This window comes from Schistocerca serialis, chromosome 10 (assembly GCF_023864345.2).
Source record: "Schistocerca serialis cubense isolate TAMUIC-IGC-003099 chromosome 10, iqSchSeri2.2, whole genome shotgun sequence".
NCBI classification, from domain to species: domain Eukaryota; kingdom Metazoa; phylum Arthropoda; class Insecta; order Orthoptera; family Acrididae; genus Schistocerca; species Schistocerca serialis.
Genome location: NC_064647.1, coordinates 60,605,537 through 60,624,907, shown reverse-complemented (window position 1 = coordinate 60,624,907; position 19,371 = coordinate 60,605,537). Strand labels below are relative to the sequence as shown.

Below are 19,371 nucleotides of genomic sequence, written 5' to 3'. Positions count from 1 at the left end.
TCAGGTGCGCTGACGAGCTGAGCTCCTGAGGGCGGGCGGCCGATTTAAATCCCCTCCCCCCGCGGGCCGCTCTCTTCGCCGTCCGCGCGAAGACGTGGGCGTCGGATTCTGTCGTAGCGTCGATGTGCTTGCTACGTCCGCCCTGGTCGCCAGTTCGTACTTCTTGCTGAGAGTCTACTTAATTACATTCAATGCCGGGTCCCAAGCCCTGCTGAGATTGTAGCCGCATTCTCGGTTGATAAGATCTTCCCTGGTGCGAATTTCGATGGCCTGCCTTATAACGCTGTCCCAATATTTAGAGGTCTGAGCCAGGATCTTGGTACGCTCATAATCCATCTCGTGTTTCTCGGACAAACAGTGCTCTGCTACCGCCGAATTATTTGTATATTTCAGTCGAGTGTGCCATTGATGTTCTCGGCAACGATCTTCGATGGTGCGTACTGTCTGTCCGATATAAGTCTTCCCACACTCAGAAGGAATTTGGTATATGCCGGCCGTCCTCAAACCGAGGTCATCTTTCACACTTCCCAGTAATGCCTGTGTTTTATTGGGCGGGCAAAAGAAGGTTTTAACTCGGTGTTTCTTTAATATACGGCCGATTTCCCCCGATAGTGCGCCACTGTACGGAATAAAGGCAGTGGCTACCTCTTCTTCCGTGACTTCATCCGTCTCCATAGTTTGTGCTGTGGTCGTGGGACGGAGAGCGCGTCTAATCTGCCATTCCGAGTACCCGTTTTTTCGGAACACGTTTGTGAGGTGTTCCCATTCCTGGGGCAGATTCTCTGCGTCTGAGATGTTGCGCGCCCTGTGTACTAGTGTTTTTAGTACTCCATTCCTCTGAGAAGGGCGGTGGCAGCTGTCTGCATGCAGGTACAGGTCAGTGTGCATTTTCTTCCTGTACACACCGTGGCTAAGGGTACAATCAGCTCTTCTCTTGACCATGACGTCCAGGAATGGTAATCTTCCTTCTGCTTCGGTCTCCATAGTGAATTTGATGTTTGGATGTATGGAGTTTAGGCGTGTAAGGTAATCCAGGAGCTTGTCCCTACTATGGGGCCAGATGACGAACGTGTCATCGACATAACGGAAGAAACGAGTAGGTTTCCAATTGGGTGACGCCCAGGCTTCCTCCTCGAAGTACTCCATGTACAAATTCGCGACCACCGGCGAGAGTGGGCTGCCGATTGCGACTCCTTCCGTTTGCTCATAGTATTCCCGATTAAACAGAAAATACGTTGAGGTCAAAACATGCCTAAAGAGTTCGGTGGCCTTCTCGTCAAATTTCTGCCCAATAATCTCGACTGACTCTCGTAGAGACACCATGGTGAATAGTGAAACCACGTCGGAGCTCACTAGGATATCAGTGTCTTTCAGTCTGAAGATGTCGACACGTTTCACGAAATCCACGGAATTACGGATATGGTGAGGGCATTTACCTACAGAGGGGCTAAGTAATTCAGCCAGATATTTTGCCAGCAAGTAGGTGCCCTAATGTTGCTGACAATCGCGCGCATAGGTACCCCCTCTTTGTGGACCTTAGGTAGTCCATAAAGTCTTGGTGGTACAGGTCCTTGGGGTGGCAATTTCTGCAACATGCGGTCGTGCATCATCCTGATGAAATGTAGGGTTTCACAGGGATCGAATGAAGGGTAGAGCCACGGGCCGTAACACATGTGAAATGTAACGTCCACTGTTCAAAGTGCCGTCAATGCGAACAAGAGGTGAAAGACACGTGTAACCAATGGCACCCCATACCATCACGAGGGGTGATACGCCAGTATGGTGACGACGAATACACTCTTCCAATGTGCGTTCACCGCGATGTCGCCAAACACGGATGCGACGATCGTGATGCTATAAACAGAACCTGGATTCATCCGAAAAAATGAAGTTTTGCCATTCGTGCATCCAGGTTCGTCGTTGAGTACACCATCGCAGGCGCTTCTTTCTGTGATGCAGCGTCAAGGGTAACCGCACCCATGGTCTTCGAGCTGATAGTCTATGCTGCTGCAAACGTCGTCGAACTGTTCGCGCGGATGGTTGTTGTCTTGCAAACGTCGCCATCTGTTGACTCAGGGATGGAGACGTGGCTGCACGATCCGTCACAGCCATGTGGATAAGATGCCTGTCATCTCGACTGCTAGGGGTACGAGGCCGTTGGGATCCAGCACGGCGTTCCGTATTACCCTCCTGAACCCACCTGTAAGTAGGCTGTTTAGGTTTTTATATTGGTAACGCCACGTAGCGCTCTGTATGAAAATCACTGGCTGTGCTGTGTGCAGTCTGTGGCTAGTTTGCATTGTTGTCGGCCATTGTTGTGTTGGGCAGCTGGATGTTAACAGCGCGTAGCGTTGCGCAGTTGGAGCTAAGCCACCAGCAGTGGTGGATGTGGGGAGAGAAATGGCGGAGTTTTGAAATTTGTGAGACTGGATGTCATGACCTGCTATGTATATTATGACTTTTGATGACTATTAAGGTAAATACAGTGTTTGTTCTCTATTAAAGTCTTTCATTTGCTAACTATGCCTATCAGTAGTTAGTGCCTTCCGTAGTTTGAATCTTTTATTTAGCTGGCAGTAGTGGCGCTTGCTGTATTGCAGTAGTTCGAGTGACAAAGATTTTTGTGAGGTAAGTGATTTGTGAAAGGTATAGGTTAATGTTAGTCAGGGCCATTCTTTTGTAGGGAGTTTTGAAAGTCAGATTGCGTTGCGCTAAAAATTTTGTGTGTCAGTTTAAGCACAGTCATGTATAATTGTTCAAAGGGGACGTTTCATATATCGACCCTTAGCCGAGGATACGTCACTGGAATCTTCTGATTTTTTCTTGTAGTTTGTGTAATTAGTGTAGCTTTTGTTTATTGCTAGCGCGTAATTATAGAGAGAATTTCCTTTGTAGTTGTAGTTTTTCATTGTCATACACAGTTGTGGCATGCATGTAGATTTGCACCAAGTATTTCGCAGCTGCGCTTGCAATTAACTAGATATTATTTTGAATGCTATGTTAATGTGTTTTGTTATTTTGCTCTTCAAATTGTGCTTTTCTGTGTTGTCGTGTGAAATATTGTGACAATAATGGCGTGAGGGAAACGTAATACTAGGCTTCAAAGTAAACTGAGAAATGACAGTGAGGAGGAAAGCAGTGTGTTAGCGCCGCAGAGTAATGAATTAACTAATGTTCAAAATAGTAATTTGGTAATTGTGCATAGGGAAATGGAGCGGGCTGCAAATAATGGTGTAGGCAGTGAAACAATTAGTGAACAGGGAAGCATTATCGATCGATCGGTCGGCAACAGCTCGCCTCAGGAATCCGAAATGACAGAACACAATATTGCAAATACTGTAGACTCAGGTTTTGGGTCCTCACCGTTTTCTCAAATAAGTCAAGACACATTTTCTGCTTTTCAAAATGCGAATGTTGCCGGTGAAAATGCACTGCCAAAAAGCTTAGAAAAACACATTCCAGACACTAATACATTATTATTGCAATTAATGCAACAAATGGAACAAAATCAGAGACAAACACAGCAACAGTTAGACACAATGGAACAAAATTAGAGACAAACACAGCAAAAGCTCCAAAATTTAGACACCACACTTGAACAAACACGTGAAGATTTAACTACTGAGTTACATAACATTGAATCGAAATGTCAAAAAGCCTGTAATGACATAAAAACACAAATTTGTGAGCATTTTCAACCTATTTTTTCGCGGCATGAAAATGCATTTCAGAATCACGAAGCAGCCATAAAAGAACTGCAAATTATTGTTCATGAAAATCATGAGACCTTGCAAGCTAAAATTGACTCAGTTGCATCTACCGATTCGGTTACGCAACTTGCAAAAACTCAGGAAAACTTAAAGGACACAGTAGATACGATTTCAACACAAATGGACACTCTGAAACTTGGTTCAGAAAAACGCACAGAGAAAATAATTTCACTATCGGATAAAGTAGCCGAACTTTCAGATCAGTTCACTAACTTATCTACAAAGGTAGATGATGATCTGAATGACACAAGACCTGTAGCTTTCACTGACACTGAAGAGTATGAACAAATTAGAAAATTCAAACAAAATCAAAATGAAATCAATACACAGTACAAAAGAGAAATCCGGGAAGTACAAGATCAGTTGGCACAAGTAATACAAGAATTACATATTTCAGAGGACACTCGCCCTCCAGTACGGGAAGAGGGACATAGAAATACGGAGCAACCACAAAATAATAACACAGGACACTTCGGAAATTATGAAGAAATTGGCAAGGCGCATTGAATTTTGAGATGGAACCGCCGAAACGACGTAACAATGAGCGATGTGCGACTCGCCGACACGATGATTTTGACTATAAGCTGTTCATTACTACACGTAAATTCAAAACATTTAAGAAATCTGGCAACGACATTCATCCACGAGCATGGCTTCATCAATTCTCTCATTGTTTTCCTCCCAACTGGTCATTGCACACAGATTAGAATTTATGTGTGGCTACTTAGAGAATGAACCAGCTGTAAGAATGCGATCGGTCATTCACGATTGTCACAGTGAAGGAGAATTTTTATCATGCCTTCCTCTCAGCATATTGGTCTCAAGCTACACAAGACCGAGTAAAACATAGCATCATAATGATGAATCATTTCGAACAATCTGAATTCTCCAGTCTTGTGAAATATTTTGAAGACATGTTGCACAAGAATCAGTACCTGTCAAACCCATACAGCCCCTCAGAACTCATCCACATTTGCTTAATCAAATTACCTGAACATTTACGACATATTATTTTGGCAGGACGTTGCAAAGACGACATTGAAGCTTTTCAGGGACTCTTACAAGAATTATAAATTGACACTGATAATCGCGGAACGCGAAAACAGGAACACAACAATTACAGGTCACGTCCGTCGCAGTTCTGTGATGAAAGAAATAATAACTGAACACGACAAGGCTATTCTCACAACACAAATCGTGACCAAAACAGACACCACCCGTATGACAACCGTTGGCAGAGTAGTAATAACTACAGGGAAAGATCACCTCTCCGCGGTAATGACTATCACAGAGACAATCAGAGAAACATACAATATGGGAACCAAAATAAATATTATCAAGGGAGACAGAATAACTTTAGATGCAACAGACCAGCGCGCAGTTACGATTCAGGGAGAAGTTCTCCACCACATGACCGACAAGAAAGTAACTATGGAATCAACCGACATGACGACAGACGATATGATCGTAACGACAGACCTGAATTGCATCAGAACTGGCGGGATTCAAACAGAGCAGGGCCGTCTCGACAAGGTGGATTTGTAGAAGTTAGGTCTCCAAATCCCAATAACGACGCGCGCCAACAAAGAGACAATAGGCAATGACTCATACCGCAGGCAGCCACGAAACCTACGTATGAAACTGACGACGCAGCTGCCGTAGCCAGTAATTATGTAAAAATGGCAGACATTAGGGACATCTTACTCCAGGAACACGACGTAAAACATAACAACATTGCACATCCTGTGATTGACATTACAGTAAATGACGTAAAATTTACGGCAGTATTTGACTCTGGCAGCCCCATTTCAGTAATTAGTGGAACAGCCTTTAGCAAATGTAACAAATCGAACGATTGCCCCACACTTCCGTTACGTAAGATTAAATTACAAGGTGCAATCTTTGGAAAAAGTGTAGATGTACGCCAACAAACCAACTTAGAATTATTTTGTCAAAGCCACAGCTTCTCTATGAACTTTCTTATTGTTCCATTATTGTCGACGGAAATTGTACTGGGAGTAGACTTTTTGCAAAGCAATCTTAAACTTTCACGATGCTGGAATAAGTTTAGAGAAAGAAGGTAAGTCAATAGCTTTGAAATTTGAAGATTGGCTCTCAAACCATGACGAGGAAATTAATCGGTTTTACCTTCTGTTAGACAACAGTTCGGAATTTTCTACGGGACTAGACACTAACAATCACTCTGCAAGTACTGACAGGGATGATATCGACGGCATATTTGAAACTAATGAGTTAATTCAGAATAAAATTCAAACAATTGACAATTGTAATGACAGTGATAGGCAGGACCTTTTTGAGATTTTACAAGCACATTCCACAGTTTTTACTCACAAAACAGGAACAATCAAGGGATTTCAATACCAATTTCGTGTTCGTGAGCATACTAAATTTTGTGTTAGACCATACGTAATTCCAGCGCATTATAGGGACCGTGTTAGAACAGAAATACAATCTATGCTTGACGAGGGCATTATTGAGCCTGCAGTAAGCCCATACAACAATCCATTACATGTTGTTGAGAAGAAAAATGGATCGATCAGGCTTGTCTTAGATTCGAGACAAATCAATACTATCATTATTCCTGAAACAGACAGGCCGCAAACGTTGGAAGAACTTCTTCAAAATGTTAATGGTGTAAAAGTGTTGACTTCCATTGATCTCAGATCCAGCTTTTATCAGATCGAACTTCATCCAGAATGTAGAAAATACACAGCTTTCCTTTGTTTCGGCGTTTGTTATCAGTTTCGGAAACTTCCTTTTGGTTTGAACATTTCTTCGGCAGCATTCATTCGCGGACTAAATTCCATATTACCTGAGTTCTTAAAACGTCACATCACCTTATATGTGGACGATATTCTAATAGCAGAAGCTTCATGGGAACAACATAATCGCATCCTCAACAGTTTGTTACGTATTTTTGAGTATGTGGAATTACAGTTAACTTGGAAAAATCTGAATTCGGTAGGTCAAAGGTGAGGTTTTTGGGACATATTATTTCTTCTGAAGGCATTCAGCCGGATCCTGAAAAGTTAGAAGCAATCAGAGCCATTCCAGTTCCATCCACAAAAAAACAAGTCCGCAGTTTTCTAGGTCTCGTAAATTTTTACCGTCGTTTTCTGAATATGCAAGTTCTTGTTACACCAAAACTTTGTTCTCTCACTGGAAAAAATACTATTTGGAACTGGGACGAACAAGCGCAGTTGGAATTCAATTCTTTGAAAGAATCGCTACTTAACGCGCCAATACTAGCTCATCCAGATCTGTCACAAGATTTCTGCCTTAGCACGGATTCTTCTAAAGTCGGTCTTGGTGCCCATTTATTTCAAGAAGCCATAGAAAATGACACTGCTGTTCAGAAAATCATTGCTTTTGCTAGCCGAGTGCTAACAGAATCTGAAAAAAATTATTCCGTTACTGAATTAGAAGCTTTAGCTATCGTTTGGGCATTTAACAAATTCCGTTTCTTTCTTTCTGGTAAGCACGTAAAAGTATACAGTGATCATCGTGCATTACAATTTCTTATGTCTTCAAAATTAAATCATGACAGGTTAAAACGTTGGGCATTGTTTCTGCAAGAATTCCACTTCACAACATTCTACATTCCCGGCAAGGAGAACATTGTTGCTGACGCACTGTCACGCGCACCGGCTGGGCTTAAGAAAAGTAACACAGAAGGCAACCTCGAAAAAAAATTCAGTATTCTTTACATTCAGAAAGTCGCCTTTGAAAACTCCATCACCACATCGTTAAAGGACATTGCTCATGAACAAGATAAAGATCCAATTTGGAAAGACATCAAAAGCAAATGGCATGAAAAGACACACACACAGATTCGGCATTATTATCTGGTTAGAAACAACATACTGTTCAAACGCTGCACTGTTGATGACAAGCTATGAGTACTTTGCATTCCTGACGATTTTGTTAATAAGCTCATTTGGTACTTTCATTTCAGCTATGCACATTTTGGCCAACGAAAATGTTATCATATTCTTCGAACGACTTGTTATTTTAACAATATGGAAAAGAGAATTCGAAGAGTCTTGCTATTTGTAAACTTTGTCAAAAGAAGAAACCATCTACTATCTCCCTTCGTGCTCTGCTGTTTCCTATCATTCCTTCTAAATTAAAAGAATTTGCTGCTGTAGATCTCTTGGGACCGCTTGTCAGAACATCTAATGGATTTTCGTACGTTCTAGTCACTGTTGAGCTTACTTCAAAATTTGTTTCTTTCACACAGTTACGTAAAGCCACTGGACGGTCTGTATCCAACGCCTTTGTTAAAAATTTTTTACGTGAAGTTGGACACGTTAGTAAAGTCATTTCAGATAATGGACCGGAATTTAGATCTGCTGTTTGGTCACGCATGCTTCGGAATCATAAAATCAAACCTGTTTTTATTTCATTGTACTCACCACATTGTAACCCCTCCGAACGGATTATGAAAGAAATCAATAAGCTTTGCAGACTTTATTGTCACAGAAAGCATCAGCATTGGGACAGATATTTACACTTATTTCAAAACGTGCTCAATGAAATGCCTCATGACTCCACTGTTTTACCACCTACTGTTGTACTGAAGAATGAAGAACCATCGACAGAATCAGAGAGCTTGTACCTTTCCCGAATACACGTAAACTTCGACACAAAGACATAATTGATTTAGCTATTAAAAATATAAAATCTGCAGCAGACAAAAGGAGAAAACTACACGGTAAAGCAAATGCAAAGAAATTATATATTGGTCAGAAAGTTCTCATTAAAGCTCATTCATTGTCACATAAGAAGAAACACTTGAGTCACAAATTCTTTCTAGTTTACAATGGACCTTACAGAATCCGATGTATACCACATGATAATTGCGTTGAAGTTGAAACTCTGCGGACTAGGAAGGGTAAAGGTTTACACCACATTTCACATGTAAAACCGTTTATTGAAAGATAATCTGCTTTTTAACTTTGTCTTTGCCATATAACTTTTCACTTTACATTACTAGTATGCTTTGTCAGACTTAGAATCTGTTAATATGCAAAAATGTTTGAAGTTAAATATCCAGTCAAGAACCAAGAGAACTTATTTAAACAGAAATTACGAATGCATTGTTATTGTGAACAGACGACACAGTGTTATTGTGTGTGTACATTCTTGCTTGTTAGTTGCATGATTACGTAACGACTATAAGGCTCACACACTTAGAACGTTTACCAGTACTGCTAATGAGATTTTAATGCAACATTTTGGTTTACTTGAAAATACATTCTGGATTTAAAGTACTTTCTGTAAGATACCAGATGACACAGTGGTTAGTTTATGTGACAGCTACACGATTTTATCACGACGCTACTAATGAGTGACAATTTACAATGTTGCTTTTTCAGTGTTTCCGTTTTATATCTGCACAGTTTTTCTGTATTATTCTGGAAAGTAAAACATGTTTTAGTAGTAACTTTTGTGGTATAGTTACAATGAGACAGCCTTTTCCGTAGCATAACAATACGTTACATTATAGTACTTTCTTGATCATGGTAAGGTACGTAATAACTACGATATCTATACGCAAAGAATTTCACTTTCGTTTATAATGAGGTAAGTACATTGACTTCTGCAGAACTTAGCTTTCGGAGGACGATAACTACAACACTTCCACAGAGATTATCTTACAATAAGACGCACAGTTTAGCGCTACAGTACACGTAGTTGAGTGATTAATTTTGTACTCAAAACATTTATTTTTAAAGATATTTAAAGTACAATGATACAAAGTTTTTACGTGATACATTTCATTCCATTGCAATATTCTGTAACACCTGAGGGTATAATTACATTAATCCTCAGGGGGGTACACGTTTACTTTGTGTACCATGTGTGTGGCAAGCACAAGGAGCCCTAGCTAATATGGTATTTGCTTATACAACTTTACACATCGGTACCATATTTCTCCAACACAAAATACACAGCTACCTGATTATTTAACAGAGAAACAAACATTTTTTTTCTACATCAGTGACAAATGTTTACGCAATTACACAGGTGGATAACTTTACACTTATGAAATTGTATTTTGTCTGTACTGTGTGAACCCTTCATATTTTTCAGAACCATTGTGATACTATGAGGGCTTTGAATGATGTATTTGGTATGAGATCATGATTTTTAAAGTACGTTTGAGGTAGATGAAACTTTTGACATGAGCAGAGAATTTTTTTTATGTTTTGAAATTATTGAAAGAAGCTGTGACAATTCTGAGATGTGATTGATCTGTTATGATGTTATTATTGCGATGACGATGTGTATTATGCTGTTGAGGTACGTTTATGATCAATAAGCTGAGAATCGTACTTTAAAGAATTATGAAATGTGTGTGCATGCGTAATGTATCACAATTCTGCCGAAAATTTTTTGGACACTGTTATAATTACAGGATTTTGTTTCTACACATTTGTAACGTAAATTTTCGACCTGTGAAATTTTCATATGAGACTGTCACTGTAGTGGAAACTGGTGTCGTAAATATTTCGGTAAGAAAGTTAAGTGACCACCTGCATGTAATGCGTCGTGGGCACCCAGCGGCGCGACAGTCGCTTGGAAAAAAGCCATTAGTGTGTGCCTTTCAGAGGCACAGGTGGAGAAAAAAAAGGGTAAACTTGAAAACATATGATTAAACTGTGGAGCTCTTAATTTATGATATTTACTAAAATGCCTAATGAAATGATGAGAAACATTTCACGGCTATTGTCTTGCTAGTTGAGAGAAATGCCATATGGCTTGCTTTATGTATTTATTTACTCAATTTGTTTAATATCTAGTTTCTAGCTGCACTGCAGCACTGGTTAAAATAAAATTTAATAGATGTACTAATATAGTTATTTTATGCATACAGATCGAGTCAATAAGAAATTTATGATCTACTTCCAAGAAAATGAGGGCACATAAATAGACATTTCCCTTCACAGGAATTGCATAAATAATTTTTTTACGATTTGGTAACTTATCTGCCAGTGTAAGTTCTCGTGATGCATCACTCTAGAGTTAAGATGTGACATAGGTATTAAAAACGGCCATTTTTACTGTAATATTTTTTCTGCTTGAGCTATGTCATGTTTAGGTATAAGTTATTGCATTTGCTGCTGCTGTTTGCCAGGCATAGTCCTACTGAATTTTACATTGTATTAAGCTAATTTTACTACTGATTTACTTTTCTTGTTTGCTGCGCATTGCCTTATATTAGTTGTAATATTGCATTTGCTTTGCTAATTTATGCTGCTTGCTTTGCCAATTTGAATTTTTGTCATTGCTGTTTGTGTTAATTGTTTTGTGCTGCTGCATTACCTTGTCCCTTAGTTTAGCATCTGAGCTCAGTAGATTTAAGTTAGCTGAAGATGGAGTAGGCTATATAAGAGAACGAGTTGTGATGAATGGAAAGAAATACATTGAGAAGCTATAAGAAAATGGTTTGGCCAAAAAAAGTATTTAAAAGAGGATATGAACAAAAATGTAGGGTTTAGGGACAACAGGTTTAGGTAGGATTTTCTTGGAAATAAATGATGAGGTAAGATAATGGAAAATAAATAATGAGGTAAGAAATATGTGAACATATAATTACAGAAAGCATGCTTGGATAGGATTTTTTTGGTGGAAACAAATGTTGAAATAAGACGAAAGATCTATGGAATAAAGTTTTGGGTTGGAATGCAGTAACAAATGTTCACTGAAAACAAACCCTGTCCTGCATTTTTATGTTATTACACTATGTGAATTTGTGTTTTTCCTGTCTGTATGTGTCTAGCTAATAAGATTTATGTTGTAGATTTTTTCTGATAATATGTTATTTACCTTGTAAATATGCTTAGACATTATTTATTCTGTTTTGTTTTAATGCTCCTGTGTAAAGTTGATGTTTCAAAAGTTATTCTGATCTTTTATGTATTTACTTATGTCATAATTCCTGTAACGCTGATGTATATGTTAGTTCAATTCTTTTGTAAAGCCTGTATTACTACAAATGTTATCTGTATTGTTATGTTCTTTAGTGATATTTTGTATCTTTGTTATTGTATTATCATGTTATAATATTGTAATTGACACCAGTTCAGCAAATTAAGTAACTTGTAAGCATTCATTTCACTGCACACGTTTCTGTTGGTCATAGTATATGCACAATATGTAAAAAAAAAAAAAAAAGAGGACTGTTAGTGCTCCCACGTGTGTTGATAAGTCAGCAAGGGACTGGTTAACAGCATTGCTGGTTCTAAGGACAATTCCGAAAACTTTTTGAGTACACAAGTGGTGGTTTATGGACTTGCTATATTCTCCGCAAGACTCTTCGATGGTGATTGTGCACCTGCACAGTCACAACAGTTGGCTGCTGGCCGTCTCTACAAGGACAGTGGGTCTGCATCTTTGATGACTCACCAATACCATTATTTCAACAAGGACTGCACTGGGTCTGCACCTTTGATGACTCACCAATAGCATACTCTCTACCAGGACTACAGTAGGTCTGCTCTTTGATGACCTACCTACCAATATTCTTCAAAACTTCGACTGACTCTGCTGTGGGTTTGCTCTGATGTGGCCCATTACCTGTCTGCATGTCAAGAGTCAGCACTGTCTTTCCGTTGGAAGGACAACACTACTTCTTCAAGATTGCATGGAAATCCACTATTTCCGTGTGCATTTTCTTTTACTGCTCAGACTTTGAGAAAAAAAACCTGCAATTTTACTGTGATGAATGATCAGGACTGTCTTTAAGGACTGTGAGAAAATTTTAGTTTTTGACCAACATTGTATCAACAAGTGTGTGCATTTGATTTCTTTGTTATTGTAATTATGAAAATTTTTTTCAAATCTGTATTGGCCACTGCCCAAAACAATTAGTAAAATTTTTTGTGGGGAGCATGGAGGCTATGTAAGTATGCTGTTTAGGTTTTTATATTGGTAACGCTACGTAGCGCTCTGTATGAAAATCACTGGCTGTGTGCAGTCTGTGGCTAGTTTGCATTGTTGTCGGCCATTGTTGTGTTGGGCAGCTGGATGTTAACAGCGCGTAGCGTTGCGCAGTTGGAGCTAAGCCACCAGCAGTGGTGGATGTGGGGAGAGAGATGGCGGAGTTTGGAAATTTGTAAGACTGGATGTCATGAACTGCTATGTATATTATGAGTTTTCAACACTATTAAGGTAAATACATTGTTTGTCCTCTATTAAAATCTTTCATTTGCTAACTATGCCTATCAGTAGTTAGTGCCTTCCGTAGTTTGAATCTTTTATTTAGCTGGCAGTAGTGGCGCTCGCTGTATTGCAGTAGTTCGAGTAACGAAGATTTTTATGAGGTAAGTGATTTGTGAAAGGTATAGGTTAATGTTAGTCAGGGCCATTCTTTTGTAGGGAGTTTTGAAAGTCAGATTGCGTTGCGCTAAGAATATTGTGTGTCAGTTTAAGCACAGTCATGTATAATTGTTCAAAGGGGACGTTTCACACCGATTCCATATTCTGCTAACAGTCATTGGATCTCGACCAACGCGAGCAGCAATGTCGCTATACGATAAACCGCAATCGCGATAGGCTACAATCCGACCTTTATCAAAGTCGGAAACGTGATTGTACGCATTTCTCCTCCTTACACGAGGCACCACAACAACGTTTCACCAGGCAACGCCGGTCAACTACTGTTTGAGTATGAGAAATCGGTTGGAAACTTTTCTCATGTTAGCATGTTGTAGGTGTCGCCACCGGCGCCAACCTTGTGTGAATGCTCTGAAAAGCTAATCATTTGCATATCACAGCATCTTCTTCCCGTCGCTTAAATTTCGCGTCTGTATCTCGTCATCTTCGTGGTGTAGCAATTTTAATGGCCAGTAGTGTAGTACAACGGGAAGTGCTATCTGCTATGTCGTAGGCCCACTCGTCTACCCGAGATGACTGCACGACACAAAACTTTACGCCCCGCCCGGGTCCGTCAACTCCGACATTGAACTGTGATGACTGGAAACATGCTGCCTGGTTTTCAGAATACAGATGTAGAGGTAGAAGTAGATACTGCATTTCCGCAAACTCACCCAGTCTTGGCGAAGTTGGTCCACAGGCGAGTCATCTTCATGGCAATTTTCCCGTCCTCGGAATCCTTCTCTGGCGGTTCTCCAAACATGATGTTGCGGAACAAGAACGCCATATCTGCTCCATGACCGGTTCCTGCAACGAAATAAGACCTACTTGGTGGTCACCCTAAAAATAAATAGCCAAGGGACCAATGAAAACATAAATCTCGGTAAAACGGCCAACTGTCGCTTGTTGTGGAGGTTGGCAGTTGACACTCAAACACGCAAATGGAACGCACTGTTCACCAAAGGTGGGAGTCTCCGTTACTGTATGATTATACGATGATCGAACAGAACTATTATCCACGACTGTATAGGGAGGTTATTGAAATTTATGAACATGAAGATAATTTTAATAGAAAAGAAGAGGCCTTGAAATATGGACAGTGGCGATACAGAATCGATAAGTGATTTTTATCTATGACGGACTATTATCGATAGTCACATTTTATCTTTGACTAGTTTTCTCTCTGCTACTATGTGCAAGCTAGACCACGCCCACTTTCCTCGGTATTTAGGCCGCTCTCCGACGCCCGACACGTCAGTCGGCAGGACTCAGCAGGACCAGCCATACCTCTGAGGATCTCCAACGTAGTATTGGACGAAACGTTCGGAACAGAAGAATTCCATGGACCACGGCCATATAACCCGGAAGAATTATCAACAACAGTACTATCCGGTCGTGAAAGCCTTCGTTGTATACTTGCAGTGCATCCTGATGCAGATTGCAATTCCTGTGTGATGGTCTGGACAGATGTCTGCCTATTACACATTACGACCCTCTTCAACTGTCGGCGGTCTCTGTCAGTCAACAGACGAGGTCGGCCTGTACGCTTTTGTGCTGTACATGTTTAGGAGTGTGGAAATCTCGCGTACAGACGTATGACACAAGTGACACCCAGTCACCTGACCTCGTTCGAAGTCCGTGAGTTCCGCGGAGCGCCCCATTCTGCTTTCTCACGATGTCTACTGAAATCGTTGATATGGAGTACCTGGAAGTAGCTTGCAGGACATTGCACCTAATATGAAAAACGTATGTTTTTGGGGGTGTCCGGATACTTTTGATCACATAGTGTACATTGTGCATATGACGCACATTACATAACACCTGTAGAGGAACTGAGAAAGCGGCATTAAAATTATAACCACTTTTAGCAGTATCGGTACAACATAGTCCAAAGCTGATTACTTAAAAATTTGTGAAATACGTAATCCTGGAACTCTGTCTAATGCGAAAATACGACTTTTATATGACCTGGTACATGAAGACAAACGTTCAAAACGAAAATATTGAAAAGAAAGCACCACTACACAAAAATCTTAAACCTTTGAAACGAGAGGGTATTGAACCTTTTACTTGTAATGTGGCTGTTAGTCATTTAGCCCTAATTTACGTACTATTCAGTAACAAAGACAGTAAGAACAAACTGGTTTTACAAAATTGCAACACGTGGTGCATGTTATACATAGAATATGTACCTATTGCTCTATCAGTCCCTGTGTGTTTATCTATCTTTTTATCTGTAGCCGTTTCTACATCTGTTTGTATGCCACTACATCGCCTTCTGCCTCTACATTTTTATTGTACTCTACATTCTACCTTCTTGTGGCTCTTCCTCTGCATCTCTGTCATTATATATGAATACACCTATCATTCTCTGTACATCTACCTTCTTACTAACTTACTCTCTATATTTCTATCTTTCTGAATGTTTCTATTTTGAATTGCTTCTTTCTGTCTATCTGTTTCAATTTGTTTCAATTTCTGTATGTCCACATTTCTCTCTGCTTCTCTATCTGTATATCTACGCCGGTAGCTCTTTACTTTCCTCTGTTGTACTAAATCTACCACTATGACACTTCATGTGGTTAAATCAACCTCTAGGTGGCTACATCTTCATCTGTGTTTACCTCTGTGCGTCTAAAACTCTCTCTGTATCTAACACCATACCTGTATTTGCTCATCTTTATATCTCTATATGCCTAACTTTATTTCTCATCTTCCACTCGCCATACTATTATTTGTCTATCTTCATAAATCTTTGTTATGAGACAAAATACAAACTGGGAATTTGTGGTAAGTACTGTGGGACCAAACTGTTGAGGTCATCGGTCCCTAGGCTTACACTGTAATTAATGTAACTTAAACTATCTTACGCTAAGGACAACACATACACTCACGCTCGAGGGAGGACTCGAACCTTCGACGGGGGGGGGGGGGGGGGGGGGGGTGCCACGCGAACCGTGACAAAACAACCAAGACCGCGCAGCTACCCCGCACGGCGACAGAATACAGTACCTTTGAGTTTATCCATGGACTGCGCCAACTGGGCCATAAGAGGTCCTTGTGGAACAAGCTCTCGCTGGATGTCGAAGTTGTAGAAGTAGACTGGCTGGGAAGACTTGGCACTGTGCACTTTGGCTGCCCTGACTGCAGCACAGGTGAACGTCCTATCTCCATACAGCTGCGGCAACCAGAGAGAACCCCATGTCAGCGTTCGCTTCTGCTGGAGAAACTTGGAACATAGTTGTCACTGCGTGACTGAATGAAGCAATTCAGTTGCTACTGAGTCACACTACACTTAGGTATGAGGCTTGTGGATTACAAGCAAGGTTCTAACAATTCGATTCACAGATCTAGAGTGAATATGACAAAAATAATAGTTTACAATGACAAAATTTTTTTGAACTACATTGCTGGCCATTAAAACTGCTACACTAATAAGAAATGCAGATGATAAACGGGTATTCATTGGACAAATATATTACACTAGAACTGACCCATGATTACATTTTCACCCAATTTGGGTGCATAGATCCTGAGAAATCAGTACCCAGAACAACCACCTCTGGCCGTAATAACGGCCTTGGTACGCCTGGGCATTGAGTCAAACAGAGCTTGCATGGCGTGTACAGGTACAGCTGCCCATGCAGCTTCTACACGATACCATAGTTCATCAAGAGTAGTGACTGGCGTATCGTGACGAGCCAGTTGCTCGGCCACCATTGACCAGACGTTTTCAATTGGTGATAGATCTGGAGAACGTGCTGGCCAGGGCAGCAGTCAAACATTTTCTGTATCCAGAAAGGCCCTTACATGACCTGCAACATGCGGTCGTGCATTATCCTGCTGAAATGTAGGATTTCGCAGGGATCGTAACACATCTGAAATGTAACGTCCACTGTTCAGAGTGCCGTCAATGCGAACAAGAGATGACCGAGACGTGTAACCAATGGCACCCCATACCATCACACCAGGTGATACGCCAGTATGGCGATGACGAATGCACGCTTCCAATGTGCGTCCACCGCAATGTCACCAAACACGGATGCGACCATCATGATGCTGTAAACAGAACCATCGCAGGCGCTCCTGCCTGTGATGCAGCGACAAGGGTAACCGCAGCCATGGTCTCCGAGCTGCTGCAAACATCGTCGAACTGTTAGTGTAGATGGTTGTTGTCTTGCAAACGTCCCCATCTGTTGACTCAGGGATCGAGACGTGGCTGCACGATCCGTTACAGCCATGTGGATGAGATGCCTGTCATCTCTACTGCTAGTGATACGAGGCCGTTGGGATCCAGCACGGCGTTCCGTATTACCCTCCTGAACCCACCGATTCCATATTCTGCTAACAGTCATTGGATCTCGACCAACACGAGCAGTAATGTCGCGATACGACAAACCGCAGTCGCGATAGGCTACACTCCGACCTTTATCAAAATCGGAACGTGATGGTATGCATTTCTCCTCCTCACACGAGGCATCACAACGACGTTTCACCAGGCAACGCCGGTCAACTGCTGTTTGTGTATGAGAAACCGGTTGGAAACTTCCCTCATGTCAGCACGTTGTAGGTGTCGCCACCGGCGCCAACCTTGTGTGAATGCTCTGAAAAGCTAAACATTTGCATTTCACAGCATCTTCTTCCTGACGGTTAAATTTCGCGCCTGTAGCACGTCATCTTCGTGGTGCAGCAATTTTAATGGCCAGTAGTGTACTATTTTCTTGGTAATAATTGAATCTCCTTGTTTTTGAGGCACTAAATCTGCATACGACCTCAATTTTTTTCCTGTTATGCACAGTTTTTATACAGCGCCATCTGGTTATAAGCAAGAAAATTACAAAACATATGCAATTGGAACCGAAAGCTATCAAAGGACCCAGTGTTGTTGAATGTCCTTTAGTCTGTTGCTCATGGAGAGTGAAATGAGCCTTCAGGAGAACAGTCGAGTTGTTCAATTAATTTCTTTATTCTGGCCCCCGGGACCAGTACATCAGGAACAGCTTGGTGGAAGCCGGCCGGTGTGGCCGAGCGGTTCTAGGAGATTCAGTCTGGAACCGCGCGACCGCTACGGTCGCAGGTTCGAATCCTGTCCTTAGGTTAGTTAGGTTTAATTAGTTCTAAGTTCTAGGGGACTGATGACCTCAGATGTTAACTCCCATAGTGCTCAGAACCATTTGAACCATTTGAACCAGCTTGGTGGAGGCATCCAGTTGCCTCTCATGCGAAACAACAGACAGTCGGCATTGCTGACACACAAAGAGGGGCCCGAGGGAGGCATCACTCGAATTCTGGTGTCGGCGGCGTCTCCGGCTGCGACCGTGACGACAGTGCGGTGGAGAGCTGACAATGGCCGTGAACTTCCTCCAGCCAGTCAGCGGCTGCCCTGTGAGTCGGAGCAGGCTGCTCTGTCTTCCGGTTGAGCAGCGGACCCCGTACTGCATTCTGAGATGTCGCTGCGGGTCCCACAGGCTTGTGGTGTAGGCTGTGATACTGAGGTGAGAGTGATTTAGCACACAAAAGGCCGAATACTTATACACTGCAGACTATGTTGGTTTAGGGCTCCAGGCACGTATTACAAACACTTCTGTAGTGGCAGGTGAGTAAAAGGCTCCCCTTCTTCGGCTAGCGAACTGCAGTGTCGGCTGTTGCCTCACCGCACCGAGCTGGCACAGTCGATCTGCCGTGTTTTGCTTCGTAATGCGTAACAGTCTCGACTGTCTGTGACTGGCTCTGTTGCGACTCACTACTGCTCTGGCGTATTTTTTGACTGAATACAGTCAATATGCTACATTTACCTCCTTTTTATTAAGACACGGTTCCTTGCGTCGACCAAACTAGATTATCCTTTGCGCTACACTTCCTGGCGACTGGCCCTTCTGACCCTGTTTCGCCTCTGAAGAATTATTTTACAAATTGTTTCCTTAATCCTGTCACTTTGTGAGATTGTCCGCACTGCGCACCGAGTGTAACAATGTGTGCAAACTTAGCTCACCACTTAGTGTGCAAATGGACAAATCATCTGAACTGTCTTCTCAATCCCAGGGTGTTAAACAGACATTATATATCTACATCTTCATCTACATACATACTCCGCAATCCACCATACGGTGCATGGCGGAGGGTACCTCGTACCACAACTAGCATCTTCTCTCCCTGTTCCACTCGCGAACAGAACAAGGGAAAAAAGAACGCCTCCTTT

At 41.6% G+C, this 19,371-nt stretch overlaps 1 protein-coding gene across 1 annotated transcript in view; it reads right to left on the bottom strand.

Moving 5' to 3' along the window:
* Positions 1 to 19,371, bottom strand: part of LOC126424927 (juvenile hormone esterase-like) — a 148,084-nt gene that overhangs the window by 8,525 nt on the left and 120,188 nt on the right. The window contains exons 8-9 of the mRNA XM_050087771.1: positions 16,185 to 16,350; positions 13,847 to 13,979 (exon numbers count right to left, since the gene is read on the bottom strand). Of these exons, the coding sequence (XP_049943728.1) occupies positions 13,847 to 13,979; positions 16,185 to 16,350 (299 nt within the window). The remainder of the gene's footprint in view (positions 1 to 13,846; positions 13,980 to 16,184; positions 16,351 to 19,371) is intronic.